At 35.4% G+C, this 18,872-nt stretch overlaps 1 protein-coding gene across 1 annotated transcript; it reads right to left on the reverse strand.

Annotated features, from left to right (window-relative positions):
- Positions 1–644: 644 nt before the first annotated feature.
- tmem135 (transmembrane protein 135) lies at positions 645–18,575 on the reverse strand. The gene is made up of 15 exons (XM_058412216.1): positions 18,405–18,575; positions 15,263–15,390; positions 11,701–11,793; positions 7,106–7,139; positions 6,947–7,012; positions 6,189–6,235; positions 6,059–6,100; positions 5,817–5,978; positions 5,606–5,675; positions 4,224–4,391; positions 4,005–4,068; positions 3,847–3,923; positions 3,532–3,630; positions 1,858–1,925; positions 645–1,664 (listed from the first exon to the last, which is right to left on the reverse strand). Exons 1-15 carry the CDS (start codon positions 18,543–18,545, stop codon positions 1,532–1,534), a joined length of 1,392 nt encoding a protein of 463 aa, XP_058268199.1. The 5' UTR covers positions 18,546–18,575; the 3' UTR covers positions 645–1,531.
- Between the last annotated feature and the right edge of the window lie 297 nt (positions 18,576–18,872).

Raw genomic sequence — 18,872 nt, forward strand, 5'->3', positions numbered from 1 at the left:
CCATACAATACATTATTAAAATCCGAAAAGAATATGGAACAAACATAACCAAGAGATCAAGCTTAACTCACAACTACCAATACCATGATTCGTTGTATATAAGGAGGAATCGCTGTTTGAAATTGTTAAATGTTTTATATTTAAAGTCTACATATTGCATAGTGCCATTTTTCTCAAGATCAATTGTACAGAGCCAACAGATATGTCTCCGTCAGGTGGGTGGTATTTTATTGTTTTCACTGTATTTATTAACTAGTTAAAATCTGTCATGAAAAGATAGGATAAGAGCATGATCAACCCTGCATGTCTTTCTGAACTCATCATTGGACCGACATACATCTCTTTCCTCTTTTCTGCCTCACTCCTCTTAACAGTTTGAGATCTCTAACACTCCTTATTTGTTCTGAGCATCCTTCTCCAGATCTGAAATGATCTTTTATGCCTTTCTCGGACTGTTTTTCATAACTGTAAATTTAGCATAGCATATTTAAAACTATTAATGAATAGTATTAATAATAGATCACACATAGCTGTTATGGTCACACGTAGCTCTTCTATATAATATTTCCTGTATTGCTGTTACAGAGACATGAAGAAACAAAAGACTTTAAGAAGCAGCTAAACAAAAATTTTGACCTTTTATTCAATCTGCAAGACATTTGTCTAGTCTGTGTTTTTTTGTTCAGAAGAACAACAAATAAAACTATCACAGTAATGCAGTGGAAGACATTTTAATATAAATTCTTTACTTATAGAAACAGCAACGATTTTACATAAATTAAAGTTTCATACAAGTAGAATATTTTGATTACATAGATAATCACTAAATTTATTAAAATTAAAGATAATCTGTGCTACTATACTGTTTCTGTAATTATACACACATTCTATGTGTTTCATTATGTGAATCTGGTTTTTATACCCAGTTAGTGCTGATTTTGGGCAAATAGGGTTCAACTTAAATTATGTTACTGTTCTCCTCTTGAATGCCTTCAAGCAATGTTTTATGTACTTCAGAAAATGTCAGTAGGCTTACATAGCATAAACGTTTAATTCCACTACAGAGTAAACCCTGATTCTTGTCCAAAACATGTGGCAGATAGACATTTGCTCATACATCGTGACTTGAGCAAATGAAAGGCCTGATTGTTCCACAGAATATAGTTACAACAGTGTTACACATTCTTCCATATCTAAGCAACCTAGTTTAAAATCACATCTGAAATTAAGGCATTATGTCAAGGATTCATAATCAACTAGAACAAAAATTATGGTCTCAACACCACACTTGTAATGACTGAATGATGAGAAACCTTACACCTACAAGCCTTAATTCTGGCAACATTAAAATCACTTTAATTGTGGTAAGACATAGTTCCAATTAAACTCCAAGGATTATGAAAGGATAGGAGGATTTAATACTGCCTTTGAGCAATGCCAGAATTTCATACTAGCAACCAGTGCATTGATATTCACATTATTTGTTGAAAGAGGCTGCCTGGGTGGTCACTGCAGTGGTTTCCATGGCTTGTTAACTCAGTTGCATGTAGGCATCCTGAATAAACAGTGTGTATTTGGGGTCCAATTTGGGAGTGAAGTCTTTAAAGTGTCTAGAAGCCTCAGTCCCGAACACATCCAGCACTTTTCTGTTCATCAGAGCAAACCTGAAGATTAAAAAAAATAATAATAATAAGCTGGAGGTTATCTAACATGCTTAGCTAAACTCTGGCTTCAGCTCGTTTTCAGTTTGCTTTATTTTTGCCAGAAAATATCACCCACACCAAAAACACCCACACACTCTGCCTCAGCTCCTGATAATAAGCAGCAAGCAAAGCAATGCAGTCTATACATACTGACCTGCCCTTTGTCAATCGCAAGAGAAACTTCCAGTATGATGGTCGCAGATTCTGCACTTCCATCACCGCCTAGAAGGATCAAACAAAACATCCAAAACTCAGAAAATGATGCAAAACTAATGTAAACAACTGGGCTTATGCTGAACTAATCTGATAATGTGATACCTTTATTATAGTATATATTTAAATACTAGTTCGGACACAAAGTGTACATTTTGTAAGACACTTTTGATAAATGACATAAATATGAATGAAAATATGTCCAGTCACAAATATTCAGCTTTCACTAACGAAAAATAGGAACATGTTCCAGATGCAGAGGAACATTAGCACTGAGGTTCGATACAACATGTGCTTTAATCTACTTTGATATGGCACCAAAATGCTGATTGATCAATATAGCAAATAATATATTATATATATATATATATATATATATATATATATATATATATATATATATATATATTCATTCATTCATGTTTGATGGTCCTGGACTAACTGATCCTGGAACTGGACTGTAAAGAGATTTTAAAATACAAACTAAAACCTAAAATATATAATTAAGTATGTATACATACAGCTTGTATCATATAATATCTGGTCTAAAAATATAAAATGCAAAATTATTAATAACTTCCTGCTTGTAAAGATTCCTGAGAGAGTTCAGGAAAACCTCTATTTTTAACTGTACCAAAAATATAATATATGGCCAAAAAACAGGGTTGTCTAAACTTTTTTCAAAGGGAGACAGAATAGACCTCATCGGAAAAGTATTGAAAGAGCAAGGCTGTTCTTTTGTTTTTGCTATGTTCATACACTAAAGATATTTGGATTTGATCGCAAAATTGTTGGAGATCAATAAATATCAGTGAATGTCAGTAAATTTAAGTTTAAGCTTTCCTGTCCTGATATTTACGCCTAGATGTGTTTAACAAATTAGAATATGTGTGTGTATGTGTGTGTGTGTACAGTATAGTCACATTACATGTACCCTAGTATATTAGAGTTGAAATTAAATAAGAAATATGACTTTAAATTTCTCAAAACATTTTGAGGAATCCACATAATCATAAAACATGGTCATTTTTAATACCCACTTTAGTTAAGGACTCACACACTGCCTCGCAAAATGCTTAGTTGTTTCCAGTTTGCATTTATCTGCAGCTTTAACAGTTAATTAACTTTTACACTCTGCTGCCACCCTCAGGTGAAAGTGAAAATTGCAAAATGTTCATTTCAAGAGAGAAGCAGTAAACCTGTTAACATACTGAAGATCTGCAGGCAATGTTTGCCCTGGGGTCGGACTTTGGACACCGATGGCTAAAAGTATGTAGACATCTGATCATCACACCCACATAAGGGACCTTCCCCAAACTGCACACAAATGTCTTTGTATGGTGCGCCATTAAGATTTCACTTCACTAGAAGAGGATCGTTAACACGTTCATATGGATGTGATTGGTCTGGTGTCCACATATTTCGGTCATTTAGTGTATATATAGAGACAAAATGTCAATATATGACCACTTGAAGGGTTTCCAAAGGCCACCACATGCATAAGGGAAGACACAGTCAGACAGTTTTTTTTTCACAGATAGAATAATCTTACATTAAGGTTAGATAAATTACTGAGGGTCTTGAAAGACCCCTGAGTGCAGTGCAGAGGACTTACAGCCTGAAAGCAGATGGCGGTTGAGATGGCATAGATTAATGTGTCAGAATTAGGGAAGTAGGGGAAGTGTCCTGCCTCGATTCCTTTGAAGTACATGGTCTGGCAGGAGATGATAAAAATACAATGTAATGCAAAGAAAGACAGTGATTACCAATGCCAGATATGATCCTGGCTTATATTATATTATATATAATATATTTAAACTACTTACGTTAAGTGTACTAACTTGTGTAAAAAAGTTAATGTAGCTTGAAGATGCACCAGTAAAAGCTATTGTATGAAAATAAACTGTAATAATATGTAAATTAAAGTCACCTCCACAAGCTTGGAAAAGAGATACATTGAGATGGTGGTGCTCTTATAGAAGAACATGGAGATGCCAGCGAGAAAACCTGAAAGAAGAAAACAGGAGATGAGATCACTCAAAAGCAGAATGGAAACCACACAGTGAAAACACACACAAAGGAATATACCTGCTATAAGTGCATGAAGCTCATCATCAAGGTTACGCACCCACCGAAGGAAACAGCTGGTTCCCTTCAAGCAGGGGAAGAAGTAAAACAAAACAAACAACAGAAACCGAGAAAGTGAACAATTTCAAGCATTAAAAATGAACAAAATCCAAAGTTGCAGGCAGTGAATAAAACACACACTATCTGTCATATATATTAAAAATTACAGGCAGTCTCTACCTTGTAAATGCTGACGAAAGAACCGAGAAAGGCTCCCAGCTGGAAATTCTCCTTATTGTAGAGTAGTGATAGAACACGAGAGGGTTTGGTGAAAACATGCCTAAATGTTGACGGAACCTTCAGACAGCACTGGATGAGGTAGCCCACGCTAAACATGCGGATGAATCCCTTCAGACACACACAAAAGTTTATATCAGTTTATATCTCTAGAGCAGATTTCAGTTCTCATATTCTTTGATACAACCTGCGATGGTACAGGCCTTTACTGCACTCACTACATTTATGACATTTTGTCAGACACCCTTATCGTTCATGTTGCTCTGGATAAGGGTGTCTGACAAAAGCCATAAATGTAGTGAGTGCAGTAAAGGTCTGTACCATCGCAGGTTGTTTAATCAAGTCTATCAATGAATTCTTCCTGATAATAGTTCACTAGGTCATGAACTAATAATAACATCAGTGTAAAAACTTTATTGGGGAGGCAAGATAGCAAGAAATTACTATTTTTAAGTACTTATTTAAGTACTTTAGGTAGAGGTGGGTCTTTAGTTGCTGTAATGCTACTAGACCTGGCAGACATGAAAATATACTATAGATACCATAATAAATTATAAGTAAAATCATATTTATTATAAACTTGCTTAATAATAATATTTAATATAATGAATTAGATCATTTATTAATGTACTCATTCTTACACTGAATGGCCAAAGGTTTGTGTTCACCTGACCATCACACCCATAAGGAGTTCTTCCACAAATTGTGCCCACAAAGTTGGGAGCAGCCTGGATGGTTTTGTATGACATAATATTGAAGATACCCTTCACTGCAACGAATGGGCCCAAACATGACAACATCACTGTACATGAAGCCATGGTTAGAGCTGAAGAACTTGAGTGACCTGCACAGAGACCTGACCTCAACCCCACTGAACACCTTTGTGATGAACTGAATCACTGACTGGGCTTCTTCTCCCCACGTCAGTGGCTGACCTCATTAACACACTTAAGGATGAATGGGCAAATCCTCACAGCCTTGCTCCAAAATCTAGAGGAAAGCCTTCCCAGGAAAGTGTAGATTATTATAACAGCAATGGGGAAATACAGTATATCTGGAGCAGGATATTCAAGAAGCACATGTGAGTGCTATGATCAGGTGTCCACAAATTTTTGACCACAATTAGTTATAAAAGTTTTATGAAATGTTACAGAAAGAACCTTTACACACTTAGCCGATGACTTACAGTCAAATGTTTAGTGGCAATTAACGTCCTGACCACAAGATCCGCTAATCCAAAGCAAGCCTTCTGTCTTCTTCACATAAACTCACGCAAACATACAAACACATTAGCAGCGGATCTAAGAAAGGGCACAGACTCTTACTTTGATGCAATAGGAGAAGCAGTTGTCTTGGTAGTGTTTGCAACACCTATGCCTGGGTCCATGTTTGCATCTAAAAGGGAACAGCACAGTCCAGAGCATGCAAACAAGCATTAAACTGCAACAGTTGTTTATTCATTTAAGTAAAAGTTGGAAGTTGGACTGCAAAAATATTTCAAATCAGATCTTACATAAACATTGCTTGTATACTCACAGAGAATCTAGCAGCCTGCGAGCCAGAGCAGTGATGGTCCTTCCACAGGATGAAGGCTGTTCCGCATCTGTTGAAGGTAAAACTGGTCTTTCTGAGCGAGACGCACTGGTCAGCTCAGACAGTGTGGAATGTGTGGGAATCTCCTCCTTCCCTACAATAAACCTACCATGACAAACAAAAGAATTAAATAAAAAATAACAGCTCTTAACAACTAATTAAAAACAAGCAGTACAAATACTTACTTTAATGCTGAGAAAGCAAAACCCTTAAGTCCATCTTTACATCTGGAAATGAAGCAAATATGTCAAGTATCTACAAATCACCAACAGACTTCCAGTGTTATCTTTAACACCACATTCCTTTTGCACTCACCTGAAGAAAAACATGTAGAGTGACGCAGTTATACAGAAAAGGAGAACCTGAAAAGTGAGATGTCCACGGAGATTGAGAATGTCAGACCCATGCAATGTCAGACCGATGCAACATTAAATTCACATGCTAGCATAAGAAAAAAGCAAATATACACCTCCATGCAGGATTCACCTGATTATTAACTACACCGATCAGGCATAACGTTATGAGCAGTGGGTGGGCACCTGTTAGTGGGTGGGATATATTAGGCAGCAAGTGAACATTTTGTACTCAAAGTTGATGTGTTAGAAGCAGAAAAAATAGGCAAGTGTAAGGAGTTGAGGACCAAATTGTGATGGCTAGACCACTGGATCAGAGCATCTCCAAAACTGCAGCTCTTGTGGGGTGTTCCCAGTCTGCAGTGGTCAGTATCTATCATAAGTGGTCCAAGAAAAGAACAGTGGTGAACCGGCGACAGGGTCACAGGCAGCCAAGGCTCATTGACACACATGGGGAGTGAAGGCTGGCCCGTGTGATCTGATCCAACAGACGTGCTACTGTTGCTCAAATTGCTGAAGAAGTTAATGCTGGTTTTTGCAACAAAAGGAGGACCAACACAATATTAGATAGGTGGTCATAATGTTATGCCTGGTCAGTGTAATTATTCACCCAATTATTATATATAAGTTAGCTTATATCAGTACAGTGTTCTGCAGTATAAGATTTAGAATGTTTTATACTTCTACTAAAAAAAGAGGCAATAAAATCTGGCAGTGTACCTCTCCATGTTTTAAAGGGTTAATGATGCCTCGTGTGACAGCCATCCGAAATACTGTCTCAGTTGCCTAGAAATTAGCAGACATTACATAATGGTTAGTATAATATAAAATCTGCAACATATCTATTAATGTTCATGATTCAATTCTTAAGTCTCTCACCAGGTTTGCCATATATATTGTTAAAAGTCCTCTCCTGCAGTGAGACAGAAATTAAACACTGTGTAAGACTTAGCAAAAAAAAGACATACATATTCACTTTATTAGGAACACTGCATACACATGTATATTCAAGCAATGAGCCAATCATGTGGCAGCAACTCAATGTCTCCAAGAGCTTTGTTTAATGTTCACATCAAACATCAGAGTAAGGGTAAAAAAAAAAACTTTGAACATGGTGTAGTTGTTGGTCTTCAGAAACTGCTGATGATCTCAAAACTAAATAAAGAACTCAATAGAAACATTCTGTCTGCTAATTTACAGAGAAATATATCCAGTCTTATTGAGAGCAACTTCATCATACAGCAAGACAATGATCCACAACAAAAGACTTTATCAGTCTTAGTGAAAGTGAAAGTTTAAAACAAAAATCTGACAGAAGCTGTTTTACAAGTCTGGTAAAGCATCACAAAAGATGAATGCATCAGTTTGGTCACTGGCTTGATGCAGTTCAAGCAAGGGATCTGCAGCCAAATATTAAGTCCAATTCAATTTCATTTTTATAGCATGTTCATTAATGATCATCGTCAAATAAATTTAAAACGTATAAATGTATTTTCTAATGAAAATGCCAGAGGCAATGGTGGCAAGGAAAAACTCCCCGTGACATCATAAAGAAGAAACCTTGAGGGGCCAGACTCAAATTTTCCTAATATAGCTGTATACCATATGGTCAAAAAGCGCAATTGTGTGTTATTTACTTTAACACTAACTGTTCCTGTACTTATGCTCACCTAAAAATGGGCTTTTCTGCCACCGAAAGTGCAGTGTTCTAGGTTGCTCATCAAATTCATCCTTAGATCTTAAATCCAAATGCTTTCGATATATAATTCAATTCAATTCAATTTTATTTGTGTAGCACTTTTAACAACGGACATTCTCTCAAAGCAGCTTCACAGAACATAAGAAATATAGCACAAAATGTTCAAGATTAATATTAGACTTATTTATATTTAAATTTATTTGTATCAATCCCAATCCCAATCCCCAATGAGCAAGCTGGAGGCGAGTGTGGTGAGGAAAAACTTCCTTTAGATGGTAAGAGGAAGAAACCTTGAGAGGAACCAGATGCAAAAGGGAACCCATCCTCATTTGGTTGATACCGGAGAGTGTGATTATAAATGATTATAAACACTGGAGAGTGTGATTATAAATGATTATAAACACCGGAGAGTGTGATTATAAATGATTATAAACACTGGAGAGTGTGATTATAAATGATTATAAACACCGGAGAGTGTGATTATAAATGATTATAAACACCACAGAGTGTGATTATAAATGATTATAAACACCGGAGAGTGTGATTATAAATGATTATAAACACCACAGAGTGTGATTATAAATGATTATAAACACCGGAGAGTGTGATTATAAATGATTTTAAACACCGGAGAGTGTGATTATAAATGATTATAAACACCACAGAGTGTGATTATAAATGATTTTAAACACCGGAGAGTGTGATTATAAATGATTATAAACACCACAGAGTGTGATTATAAATGATTATAAACACCACAGAGTGTGATTATAAATGATTATAAACACCACAGAGTGTGATTATAAATGATTATAAACACCACAGAGTGTGATTATAAATGATTATAAACACCACAGAGTGTGATTATAAATGATTATAAACACCACAGAGTGTGATTATAAATGATTATAAACACCACAGTGTGATTATAAATTATTATAAACACCACAGAGTGTGATTATAAATTATTATAAACATTGGAGTGTGTGATTATAAATAATTATAAACACCACAGAGTGTGATTATAAATGATTATAAACACTGGAGAGTGTGATTATAAATTATTATAAACACCGGAGAGTGTGATTATAAATGATTATAAACACTGGAGAGTGTGATTATAAATGATTATAAACACCGGAGAGTGTGATTATAAATGATTATAAACACTGGAGAGTGTGATTATAAATGATTATAAACACCGGAGAGTGTGATTATAAATGATTATAAACACCACAGAGTGTGATTATAAATGATTATAAACACCGGAGAGTGTGATTATAAATGATTTTAAACACCGGAGAGTGTGATTATAAATGATTATAAACACCACAGAGTGTGATTATAAATGATTTTAAACACCGGAGAGTGTGATTATAAATGATTATAAACACCACAGAGTGTGATTATAAATGATTATAAACACCACAGAGTGTGATTATAAATGATTATAAACACCACAGAGTGTGATTATAAATGATTATAAACACCACAGAGTGTGATTATAAATGATTATAAACACCACAGAGTGTGATTATAAATGATTATAAACACCACAGAGTGTGATTATAAATGATTATAAACACCACAGAGTGTGATTATAAATGATTATAAACACCACAGAGTGTGATTATAAATGATTATAAACACCACAGAGTGTGATTATAAATGATTATAAACACCACAGAGTGTGATTATAAATTATTATAAACATTGGAGTGTGTGATTATAAATGATTATAAACACCACAGAGTGTGATTATAAATGATTATAAACACCACAGAGTGTGATTATAAATTATTATAAACATCGGAGTGTGTGATTATAAATAATTATAAACACCACAGAATGTGATTATAAATGATTATAAACACTGGAGAGTGTGATTATAAATTATTATAAACACCGGAGAGTGTGATTATAAATGATTATAAACACCACAGAGTGTGATTATAAATGATTATAAACACCACAGAGTGTGATTATAAATGATTATAAACACTGGAGAGTGTGATTATAAATTATTATAAACACCGGAGAGTGTGATTATAAATGATTATAAACACCACAGAGTGTGATTATAAATGATTATAAACACCACAGAGTGTGATTATAAATGATTATAAACACCACAGAGTGTGATTATAAATGATTATAAACACCACAGAGTGTGATTATAAATTATTATAAACATCGGAGTGTGTGATTATAAATGATTATAAACACCACAGAGTGTGATTATAAATGATTATAAACACCACAGAGTGTGATTATAAATGATTATAAACACCACAGAGTGTGATTATAAATGATTATAAACACCACAGAGTGTGATTATAAATGATTATAAACACCACAGAGTGTGATTATAAATTATTATAAACACCGGAGTGTGATTATACATTATTATAAACACCGGAGAGTGTGATTATAAATGATTATAAACACCACAGAGTGTGATTATAAATGATTATAAACACCACAGAGTGTGATTATAAATTATTATAAACATCGGAGTGTGTGATTATAAATAATTATAAACACCACAGAGTGTGATTATAAATGATTATAAACACTGGAGAGTGTGATTATAAATTATTATAAACACCGGAGAGTGTGATTATAAATGATTATAAACACCACAGAGTGTGATTATAAATGATTATAAACACCACAGAGTGTGATTATAAATGATTATAAACACCACAGAGTGTGATTATAAATGATTATAAACACCACAGAGTGTGATTATAAATTATTATAAACACCGGAGTGTGATTATACATTATTATAAACACCGGAGAGTGTGATTATAAATGATTATAAACACCACAGAGTGTGATTATAAATGATTATAAACACCACAGAGTGTGATTATAAATGATTATAAACACCACAGAGTGTGATTATAAATGATTATAAACACCACAGAGTGTGATTATAAATGATTATAAACACCGGAGAGTGTGATTATAAATGATTATAAACACCACAGAGTGTGATTATAAATGATTATAAACACCACAGAGTGTGATTATAAATGATTATAAACACCACAGAGTGTGATTATAAATGATTATAAACACCACAGAGTGTGATTATAAATGATTATAAACACCACAGAGTGTGATTATAAATGATTATAAACACCACAGAGTGTGATTATAAATGATTATAAACACCACAGAGTGTGATTATAAATGATTATAAACACCACAGAGTGTGATTATAAATGATTATAAACACCACAGAGTGTGATTATAAATGATTATAAACACCACAGAGTGTGATTATAAATGATTATAAACACCACAGTGTGATTATAAATAATTATAAACACCACAGAGTGTGATTATAAATGATTATAAACACCACAGAGTGTGATTATAAATGATTATAAACACCACAGAGTGTGATTATAAATGATTATAAACACCACAGAGTGTGATTATAAATGATTATAAACACCACAGAGTGTGACTATAAATTATTATAAACACCACAGAGTGTGATTATAAATTATTATAAACACCACAGAGTGTGACTATAAATTATTATAAACACCACAGAGTGTGATTATAAATGATTATAAACACCACAGAGTATGATTATAAATGATTATAAACAATGTCTTTTCTACAGTCATAATGTACAATAGTGCTTGCTGTTCTAATATGTTTACAGAGAATTGTATCTAGCATTTATTTGTTTATAATATTGATTGTTGTCAAGTTAGTATATCAATATTCAGACAAGGGTAGGAATCCTAGCACACCTGCTTTTGCGCTCTATCAGAATAGCGATGTATGAAGCCGGTAGTGCAGCTCCAAAGCCTGATGACCAGGAGTAGAAACAGCCCAGCAGCTTCCTGTATGACAAAAAGAAAATAACTGGAATTAAATGCGATTATTGCAATTAAAATCGATGCAAAAAAATCAACTCTCTTAGCACACAGAACAGTAGTATATTTTGCACAAAATAGCAGAGACTTGCATTCATCAGTTGTGAACCCTGATAAAATGTTCAACAATGCTCAAGAAACGTCCTAGGGAATTTATATATGAAGGTTAAGACTAAAATGTGGTGTATGCACAAAAAAGATCAGATTTATATAAGCATGCATTCCATTTATCTATCTCAGTTTATGTGAATTTTCACAAATGTTGCACATGCACAAATTTCTAACCCCACATTCTCCCCAATCCCTTGTTGGCTGGTCTTTGGTTTCCCCATTTTCCCCAATTCTACTAAGGATATACTGCCATAGATTGAGTTTTTTTTATTTGTTTTTGCTTGGCCATTTTGCATGAATCACATAGTATCTAAATTTTAAAACAAGCAGAGTCTCATCATACCCTTGTCTCTTTCCCGTTTCACTATTTGTTCTGTTTCTATGAAAGTTCTATGCTGTGTAATAATAAATTAGTTTAACAACTGTCACAGTTATGATTACATAGCCATGCATGTAATAATATGAGGGCATATTAAAAACCTCTAAGAAAGAACAAGCAAGGAAAACTTGTATTATATGACATTACTTTATAATATTACATTTAAATGATAAATTTCACAATAGTACATCATGATGACGGAACAAGCAGCCCATGAGGTCTTAAATAGTTTTTCTGGGGGTTTTTTTTCTGAATGGCCACTTGGCTAGTTTTGTAAACCTCGCTCTCTTCTTGTTGTTCTTTCTGTTGCTCCCTGTTTGGGGTCAACACAGCAGATCATCCAACCCAAATATTTGACATGGCACAGGTTTTACACTGGATGCCCTCCCCGGCACAACCCTTCCACTTTATTCAGGGTTGGGACTGGCACTTAGAGCTAACCCCTCAGTGGCTGGGTTGGTTCTCAGGGCTGCTGGTCCACCAGAGGACAAAATCCTGCTTTCTTCCATTTGTATATACAGTAATACCCCAGTCATGCTCCCAAAACACTTTAATTTCATTTAAAAGTTAGCTTAAAACATTACCCTTAAAAAATAAATAAATGTTTGACGTGAAAATAGAGTACAGTATCGCCTGTATAAAAACCTAGGAAAAAATCACTGAGATCACTTATTCACACTTACAGAATATACGCGCGTGTTGAACCAAGTACAAGGTGCAGGGAGATGAACCGCGACATCACGCATACAAAGCAACAGCCAATCAGCAGCTAGGTAAAACTGCTAATGCTCTGTGATTGGCTACTTTCAACCCATCCAGCCAATAGCGTGTCATTATGGCTGTACTGTACGTATATCAGCGACGTTCGATATCATTAAAATAACATTTTACAAACAAAATAACATAAAATGACAATTAATAAAATATTTTTTCTTAATAATTTCGCATTAAAAAACATGAAAATGTATGGCTACGAAATTAGCCGTAAACACTTTTGCAGGATTTTGCGAGGATTTCGCCGGTCTGCGAAAAATTCGCAGATGCAAATTAGTTAGGTTCCGATGAAGATTTTGCGGATCAGTGGAGTCGCGAATCGTGAGACGCGGATCTGAGAGGTATTACTGTAATAACGAATGCAGGTATTACTGTAATAACGAATTCAGTGCATAATGAAATGCTTTTCTGCACACCAGTTTTGTAAAGAGTAGTTATTGGAGTCATCATAGCCTTCCTGCCAGCCCCAACCAGTCTGCCCATTTTCCTGTGACCTGAACAAGGCATTTCCACCTGCTGGATGTGCCTTTAACAGGTTGCGGGGTTTTTTCACACTGTTCTATGCAAACTCTAAAGACTGTTGTTCATATGTCTGAATGTATGCAGTGCTGTCACATGATTGGCTGATAACTGCATGTATGAACAGGAGTACATAATAAAGTGGCTATAAGAAACCAGTGAATGTATTTCTTTTTTGTATAATTCTTTTTAACTTTTAGGTGTTTGTTTTACTACACTTTAAAAAATAAGCTACAGACCATGAAAAAAAGATCCAGAAATAATTAAATAAAGACATTTTTTAGTTTACTGTAACTCTGAATGAGTTCTTGCTTGGAGGCAGGCACACGTTCATGGTAAATAAGATTACAGTGTTACAGATTAACCATAAAAAAAATATGTGGTGTGACACAACTACCTAATCAGAGTGATAAACATTTTTAATCAAAAAGTCATTTTCATATTAGATTAGATCTAGATTGGTCCAGTAAAATAAATCAACCTAGCTACAATAAACAGTCATTCATTCATTCTCTCTCTGTTCCTCTCTCTTTACAATTGAGACCTCCCTTCCATAAGAGTCAAATAAAAGTCTCTTCTTTTGTAATTCTGTTTACTATTAGTCTTATATTATGTAGGGCATTTGCCACATAAATCCCTGTGATTAGCTCTTACTAGAGATACAATACTGTATTAGAACAAGGGCATTAATATTAATCCACCATTCATGTTACAGCCAGAATTACTGCCTGACTGTTGCGCAAAATATACTGCAATATAATTCTTTCCAATCAGATTTTAAAAAATCAATCATTTAAACATTAACTAACAAACATTTGATTATATAACTCTAACTTGGTACAATTTTAGAGTCTTTAAAATCAGGTCATTCAAAAACCTTTGGGAATAAAAATATCACACTTCTGTGGGTAGGGTTAGGGTTATGGTTGATCACAGTCAGAAACAGACACAGAAGCTGACCACAAAAAATCTGGACACATTTCACTGATTTAATTTGCTCCAACAGTATATAAATCTAACAAAGCCAGCCATCAGGCTCAACGACAACATTTTGCCACAAGATCAGTCAGACATTTGCACATCAGACATAATTTGCACACGGCTGATGTGTATTCTGTTGACATAAGCAAATTCATTCTCTTTAAAGAAACATGAGTGCAGACAATAGGCTGCAGTTTAATATCAGCATTATGACATAAGTTCCTATTTGGGGGTCAGTTACTGACCTGAAAAAATCTACTGTACTGAGAAACTGAGCCATATGACCTGACAAAATAGTGTACTTATTGTCTAAAGTTGGCATGGGGACATCCTCAAATGTACTTCTTCTCTTTTAAATAAATCACAACATTTGTCAATATATAACTCTTACAGAAGGAGCCCTGGATATGTAGGACATATGTTTTAATAAAAAATTTTTTGTTTTATTTTTCCATTTTACTATTATAAAGGGTGGGAGGGAGTCTTGATTGTGAAGCAGAAATGCAATCTTTATAACTCTGTATATTGAACCTGTACTTCAACCAGTTGATAAGAGCAGAGATTCAAAAACTGATAAGCTCCTCTGTCTGGAAAACTATTTAACTGACATGTAAAATGGGTTTGCGTCAATTGCAAACAACTGTAAAAAGAAGGCTGTTGATGTGCTCCTACCTAAGGAGGCAGAAAAAGACAATGTACAGGCCTCCATTTGTGGTAAGAAACGACGCAGACTGCAGGATTTCAGGAATCAGTCTCTTCTTATAGTAGTCTTTCTTCCTTCTTCGCAGGATCGCTGCAATCTAGAGAGGGATTACATATGTAAGAAATTTGATTGATTGATCGATTTGATCAATTTATTCATTCACATAATCAATTATAATTGTGTTATAAAATGGGTGTATCCTGTAATATCACCAACGGGTGCAATGAACTCCCCCTCTGAGGTCTGAATAGCTGAGTCACTGTCTGTATTCAAGGACCTACCTGTTCAAAGAGCTTCTATTAAGTACGGAAAAAACTTGACTTGTGAATTTTAGCTTACTAACTCCTCTCTAACAGGATTTTAGCTTGACAGTTTTCTTAAATCTAGCATGATTCATAATATGCATTTCTGTAGCTCCTACAGAACATCCCCAAAGTTCCCAAACTCTCACATGTCTAATGGACATACAGTTGCAAGAAAAAGTATGTGAACCCTTTGGGATTACTTGGATTTCTGCATAAATCGTGTTCTAATCTTCATCCAAGTCACAACAATAGAAAAACACAGTCTGCTTAAACTAATACCGCACAAACATTATATGTTTTCATGTTTTTTTTTTAACACAACATGTAAACATTCACAGTGAAGGGTGGAAAAAGTATGTGAACCCCTAGGCTAATGACTTCTCCAAGAGCTAATTGGAGCCAGGAGTCAGCCAACCTGGAGTCCAATCAATGTGTTGAGATTGGATGTTTTGGTTAAAGCTGCGCTGCTCTATAAAAAACACACAAAGTTTTGAGTTTGCTGATCTCAAGAAGCATTGCCTGATGTGAACCATGCCTTGCACAAAAGAGCTCTCAGAAGACCTACGATCAAGAATTGTTGACTTGCATGAAGCTGAAAAGGGTTACAAAAGTATTTCTAAAAGCCTTGATGTTCAAGTGTCCATGGTAGGACAGACTGTCTACAAATGGAGAAAGTTCAGCACTGTTGCTACTCTCCCTAGGCGTGGTCATCCTGTAAAGGTGAGAGCACAGCGCAGAATGCTCAATGAGGTGAAGAGGAATCCTGGAGTGTCAGCTAAAGACTTATAGAAATCTCTGGCACATGCTAACATTTTTGTTGACTAATCTACAATAAGTAAAACATTAAACAAGAATGGAGTTCATGGGAGGAAGCCACTGCTGTCCAAAAAAAACATTGCAGCATGTTCGAAGTTTGCAAAAGAGCACCTGGATGTTCCACAGCACTACTGGCAAAATATTCTGTGGACAGATGAAACCAAAATTGAGTTGTTTGGAAAGAACACACAACGCTATGTGTGGAGAAAAAAAGGCACAGCACATGAGGCAAAACCCCATCCCAACTGTGAAATGTGGTGGAGGGGGCATCATGGTTTGGGGCTGCTCAGGGCCTGGATGGATTGCTGTCATCGACGGAAAAATTAATTCCAAAGATTATTAAGACATTTTGCAGGAAAACTTAAGACCATCTGTCCGTCAACTGAAGCTCAACAGAGGATGGGTGATGCAACAGGACAACGACCCAAAGCATAGAAGTAAATCAACAACAGTATGGCTTCAACAGAAGAAAATACGCCTTCTGGAGTGGAGTCCTGACCTCAACCCAATTGAGATGCTGTGGCATGACCTCAAGAGTGTGATTCACACCAGACATCCCAAGAATATTGCTGCACTGAAACAGTTCTGTAAAGAGGAATGGTCCAAAATTCCTCCTGACCGTTGTGCAGGTCTGATCTGTAACTACAGGAAACGTTTGGTCGAGGTTATTGCTGCCTAAGGAGGGTCAACCAGTTATTAAACCCAAAGGTTCACATACTTTTCCCACCCTGCACTGTGAATGTTTACATGTTGTGTTCAATAAAAACATGAAAACATATGTTTGTGCGGTATTAGTTTAAGCAGACTGTGTTTTTCTATTGTTGTGACTTAGATGAAGATCAGAACACATTTTATGACCAATATATGCAGAAATCCAAGTAATCCCAAAGGGTTCACATACTTTTTCTTGCAACTGTATATGAAACACACGTTTGTTGATTGTATAACAAGTATAGTTTTTAATTAATGGATGTTTTGTAACTCATTAGCCTTTAATTACAACTAATTTGACAATACTCTGGTCTGAAATAGATTTTCCTACTTAACTTTTTTTTAAAAAAAACGAGCCTAGTGACTAATCTAGTGATTTTTGGAGCTGATGTTAACAGCTGTACTGCACTCACTAAGGCTCTCAGGTTCACATGTGCAGTTGACTGACCACCAGTTTTGTGTAGTCTGACCCATTGCATGAGCTGATACTCCCAATAACCAATCACTGAGCAGCACTGTTTTCAAGTGACCAATCGTTGCTGAATATTTGTTTGTCCCACCCACACACAGCAATAATCTTCATACTCTTTTCTGGAACCGAGAACTCCCTCTATAGGAAATAGATTATTTTGTAAAAAAAAAATATATATATATATATAAAACTATATTCAATTTAAATGTCTTCAGAAAAATCAGCTTTTTTTGTTGTTAATTTAAAAACACACTAATGTGCAAATTAATATGACGTTTCAACGAATATGCAAATTAAGTCTGGTGCTTCATCCTGGGACTTTTTAAAGCATGCATTAGATATTTCTTAGGGATTTTACAGTATTTCCGCATTACTACAATGTTCTTTGTGTGAGGAGTGAAAACACCATGTACAGAAACACCGGACACGACAGGACAGCAGTGATGCCGTCATACAGCTTTACCTGATTAGCTCTGGTCACTAACGAACACACTGAACTCTTGCACCATGTAAAGGCTGTAGTTAGCTAATCACACCAAATGGGTTTGTAGTTCATTCGTATACAACTTATTCTCTCAGCGCCATTCAGCATTGAACTAGCGATGATCCCTTGAGCCGACACACAAGCCATGATTATATAAGACTTCTCGCGATCTTTTAGAAGACTGTAACCTTACTTACCTACATCCTTTCCACAGATATTGGGTATCTCGTTGCAATCGAGACATGAGCTAGTAGTGTCATTGATCTTTAATGCTAGCTAACGTCACCTAACTCGCCTTTGTAACCACCGCACAAAATACTTACCAGATACAACGGTGCATATATTTTGAGAGAGACCTCCAGTGCCCCGGCCGTGACTTGCAGTGCTGAAAGTGTACATGATGGGCTCCATGTATGTCCTATCTCATAGCAGTTGTGCGGTATAGACTTGCTGAGCGCAGCCATGTTTACTGAAGAGCGCGAGAACGCGCACTCAAGTGCTCGTGAGAGCGCGCTCCCGTGCCTTAAAGTGACAGCTCCGTCACAAGTTAAACACGTTTTAATACTAATTCTACGATTTGTTTGCATAATACACGCAAATTTACAACTTAATATTAAATCGAAATAGTGATGCAAGCTTCAAATAATGAAATGCTAGAAAATTGCTGGAATGCTAGTGTTGCTGAATGAAAACCAAAGAGGGCCCTCATTTGCATACTGGTTATTTCGTTGCTAATTATTTTAAATGAAAATTTACTTTGCAAATGTACTTCACATAAGTGTTTTTTTTTT

Source organism: Hemibagrus wyckioides, linkage group LG16 (assembly GCF_019097595.1).
Source record: "Hemibagrus wyckioides isolate EC202008001 linkage group LG16, SWU_Hwy_1.0, whole genome shotgun sequence".
Classification (NCBI taxonomy): domain Eukaryota; kingdom Metazoa; phylum Chordata; class Actinopteri; order Siluriformes; family Bagridae; genus Hemibagrus; species Hemibagrus wyckioides.

What these genes read in the sequence shown, in the direction of transcription:
- tmem135 (XM_058412216.1), bottom strand. Translation starts at nt 18,545, where the DNA reads ATGGCTGCGCTCAGCAAGTCTATACCGCACAACTGCTATGAGATAGGA. An exon ending in CTGATAGAGCGCAAAAGCAG is followed by an intron (nt 7,140 to 11,700) that starts GTGTGCTAGGAT and finishes GTCTCACTGCAG; the next exon opens with GAGAGGACTTTTAACAATAT. An exon ending in GCTTCATGCACTTATAGCAG is followed by an intron (nt 3,924 to 4,004) that starts GTATATTCCTTT and finishes TTCTTCTTTCAG; the next exon opens with GTTTTCTCGCTGGCATCTCC.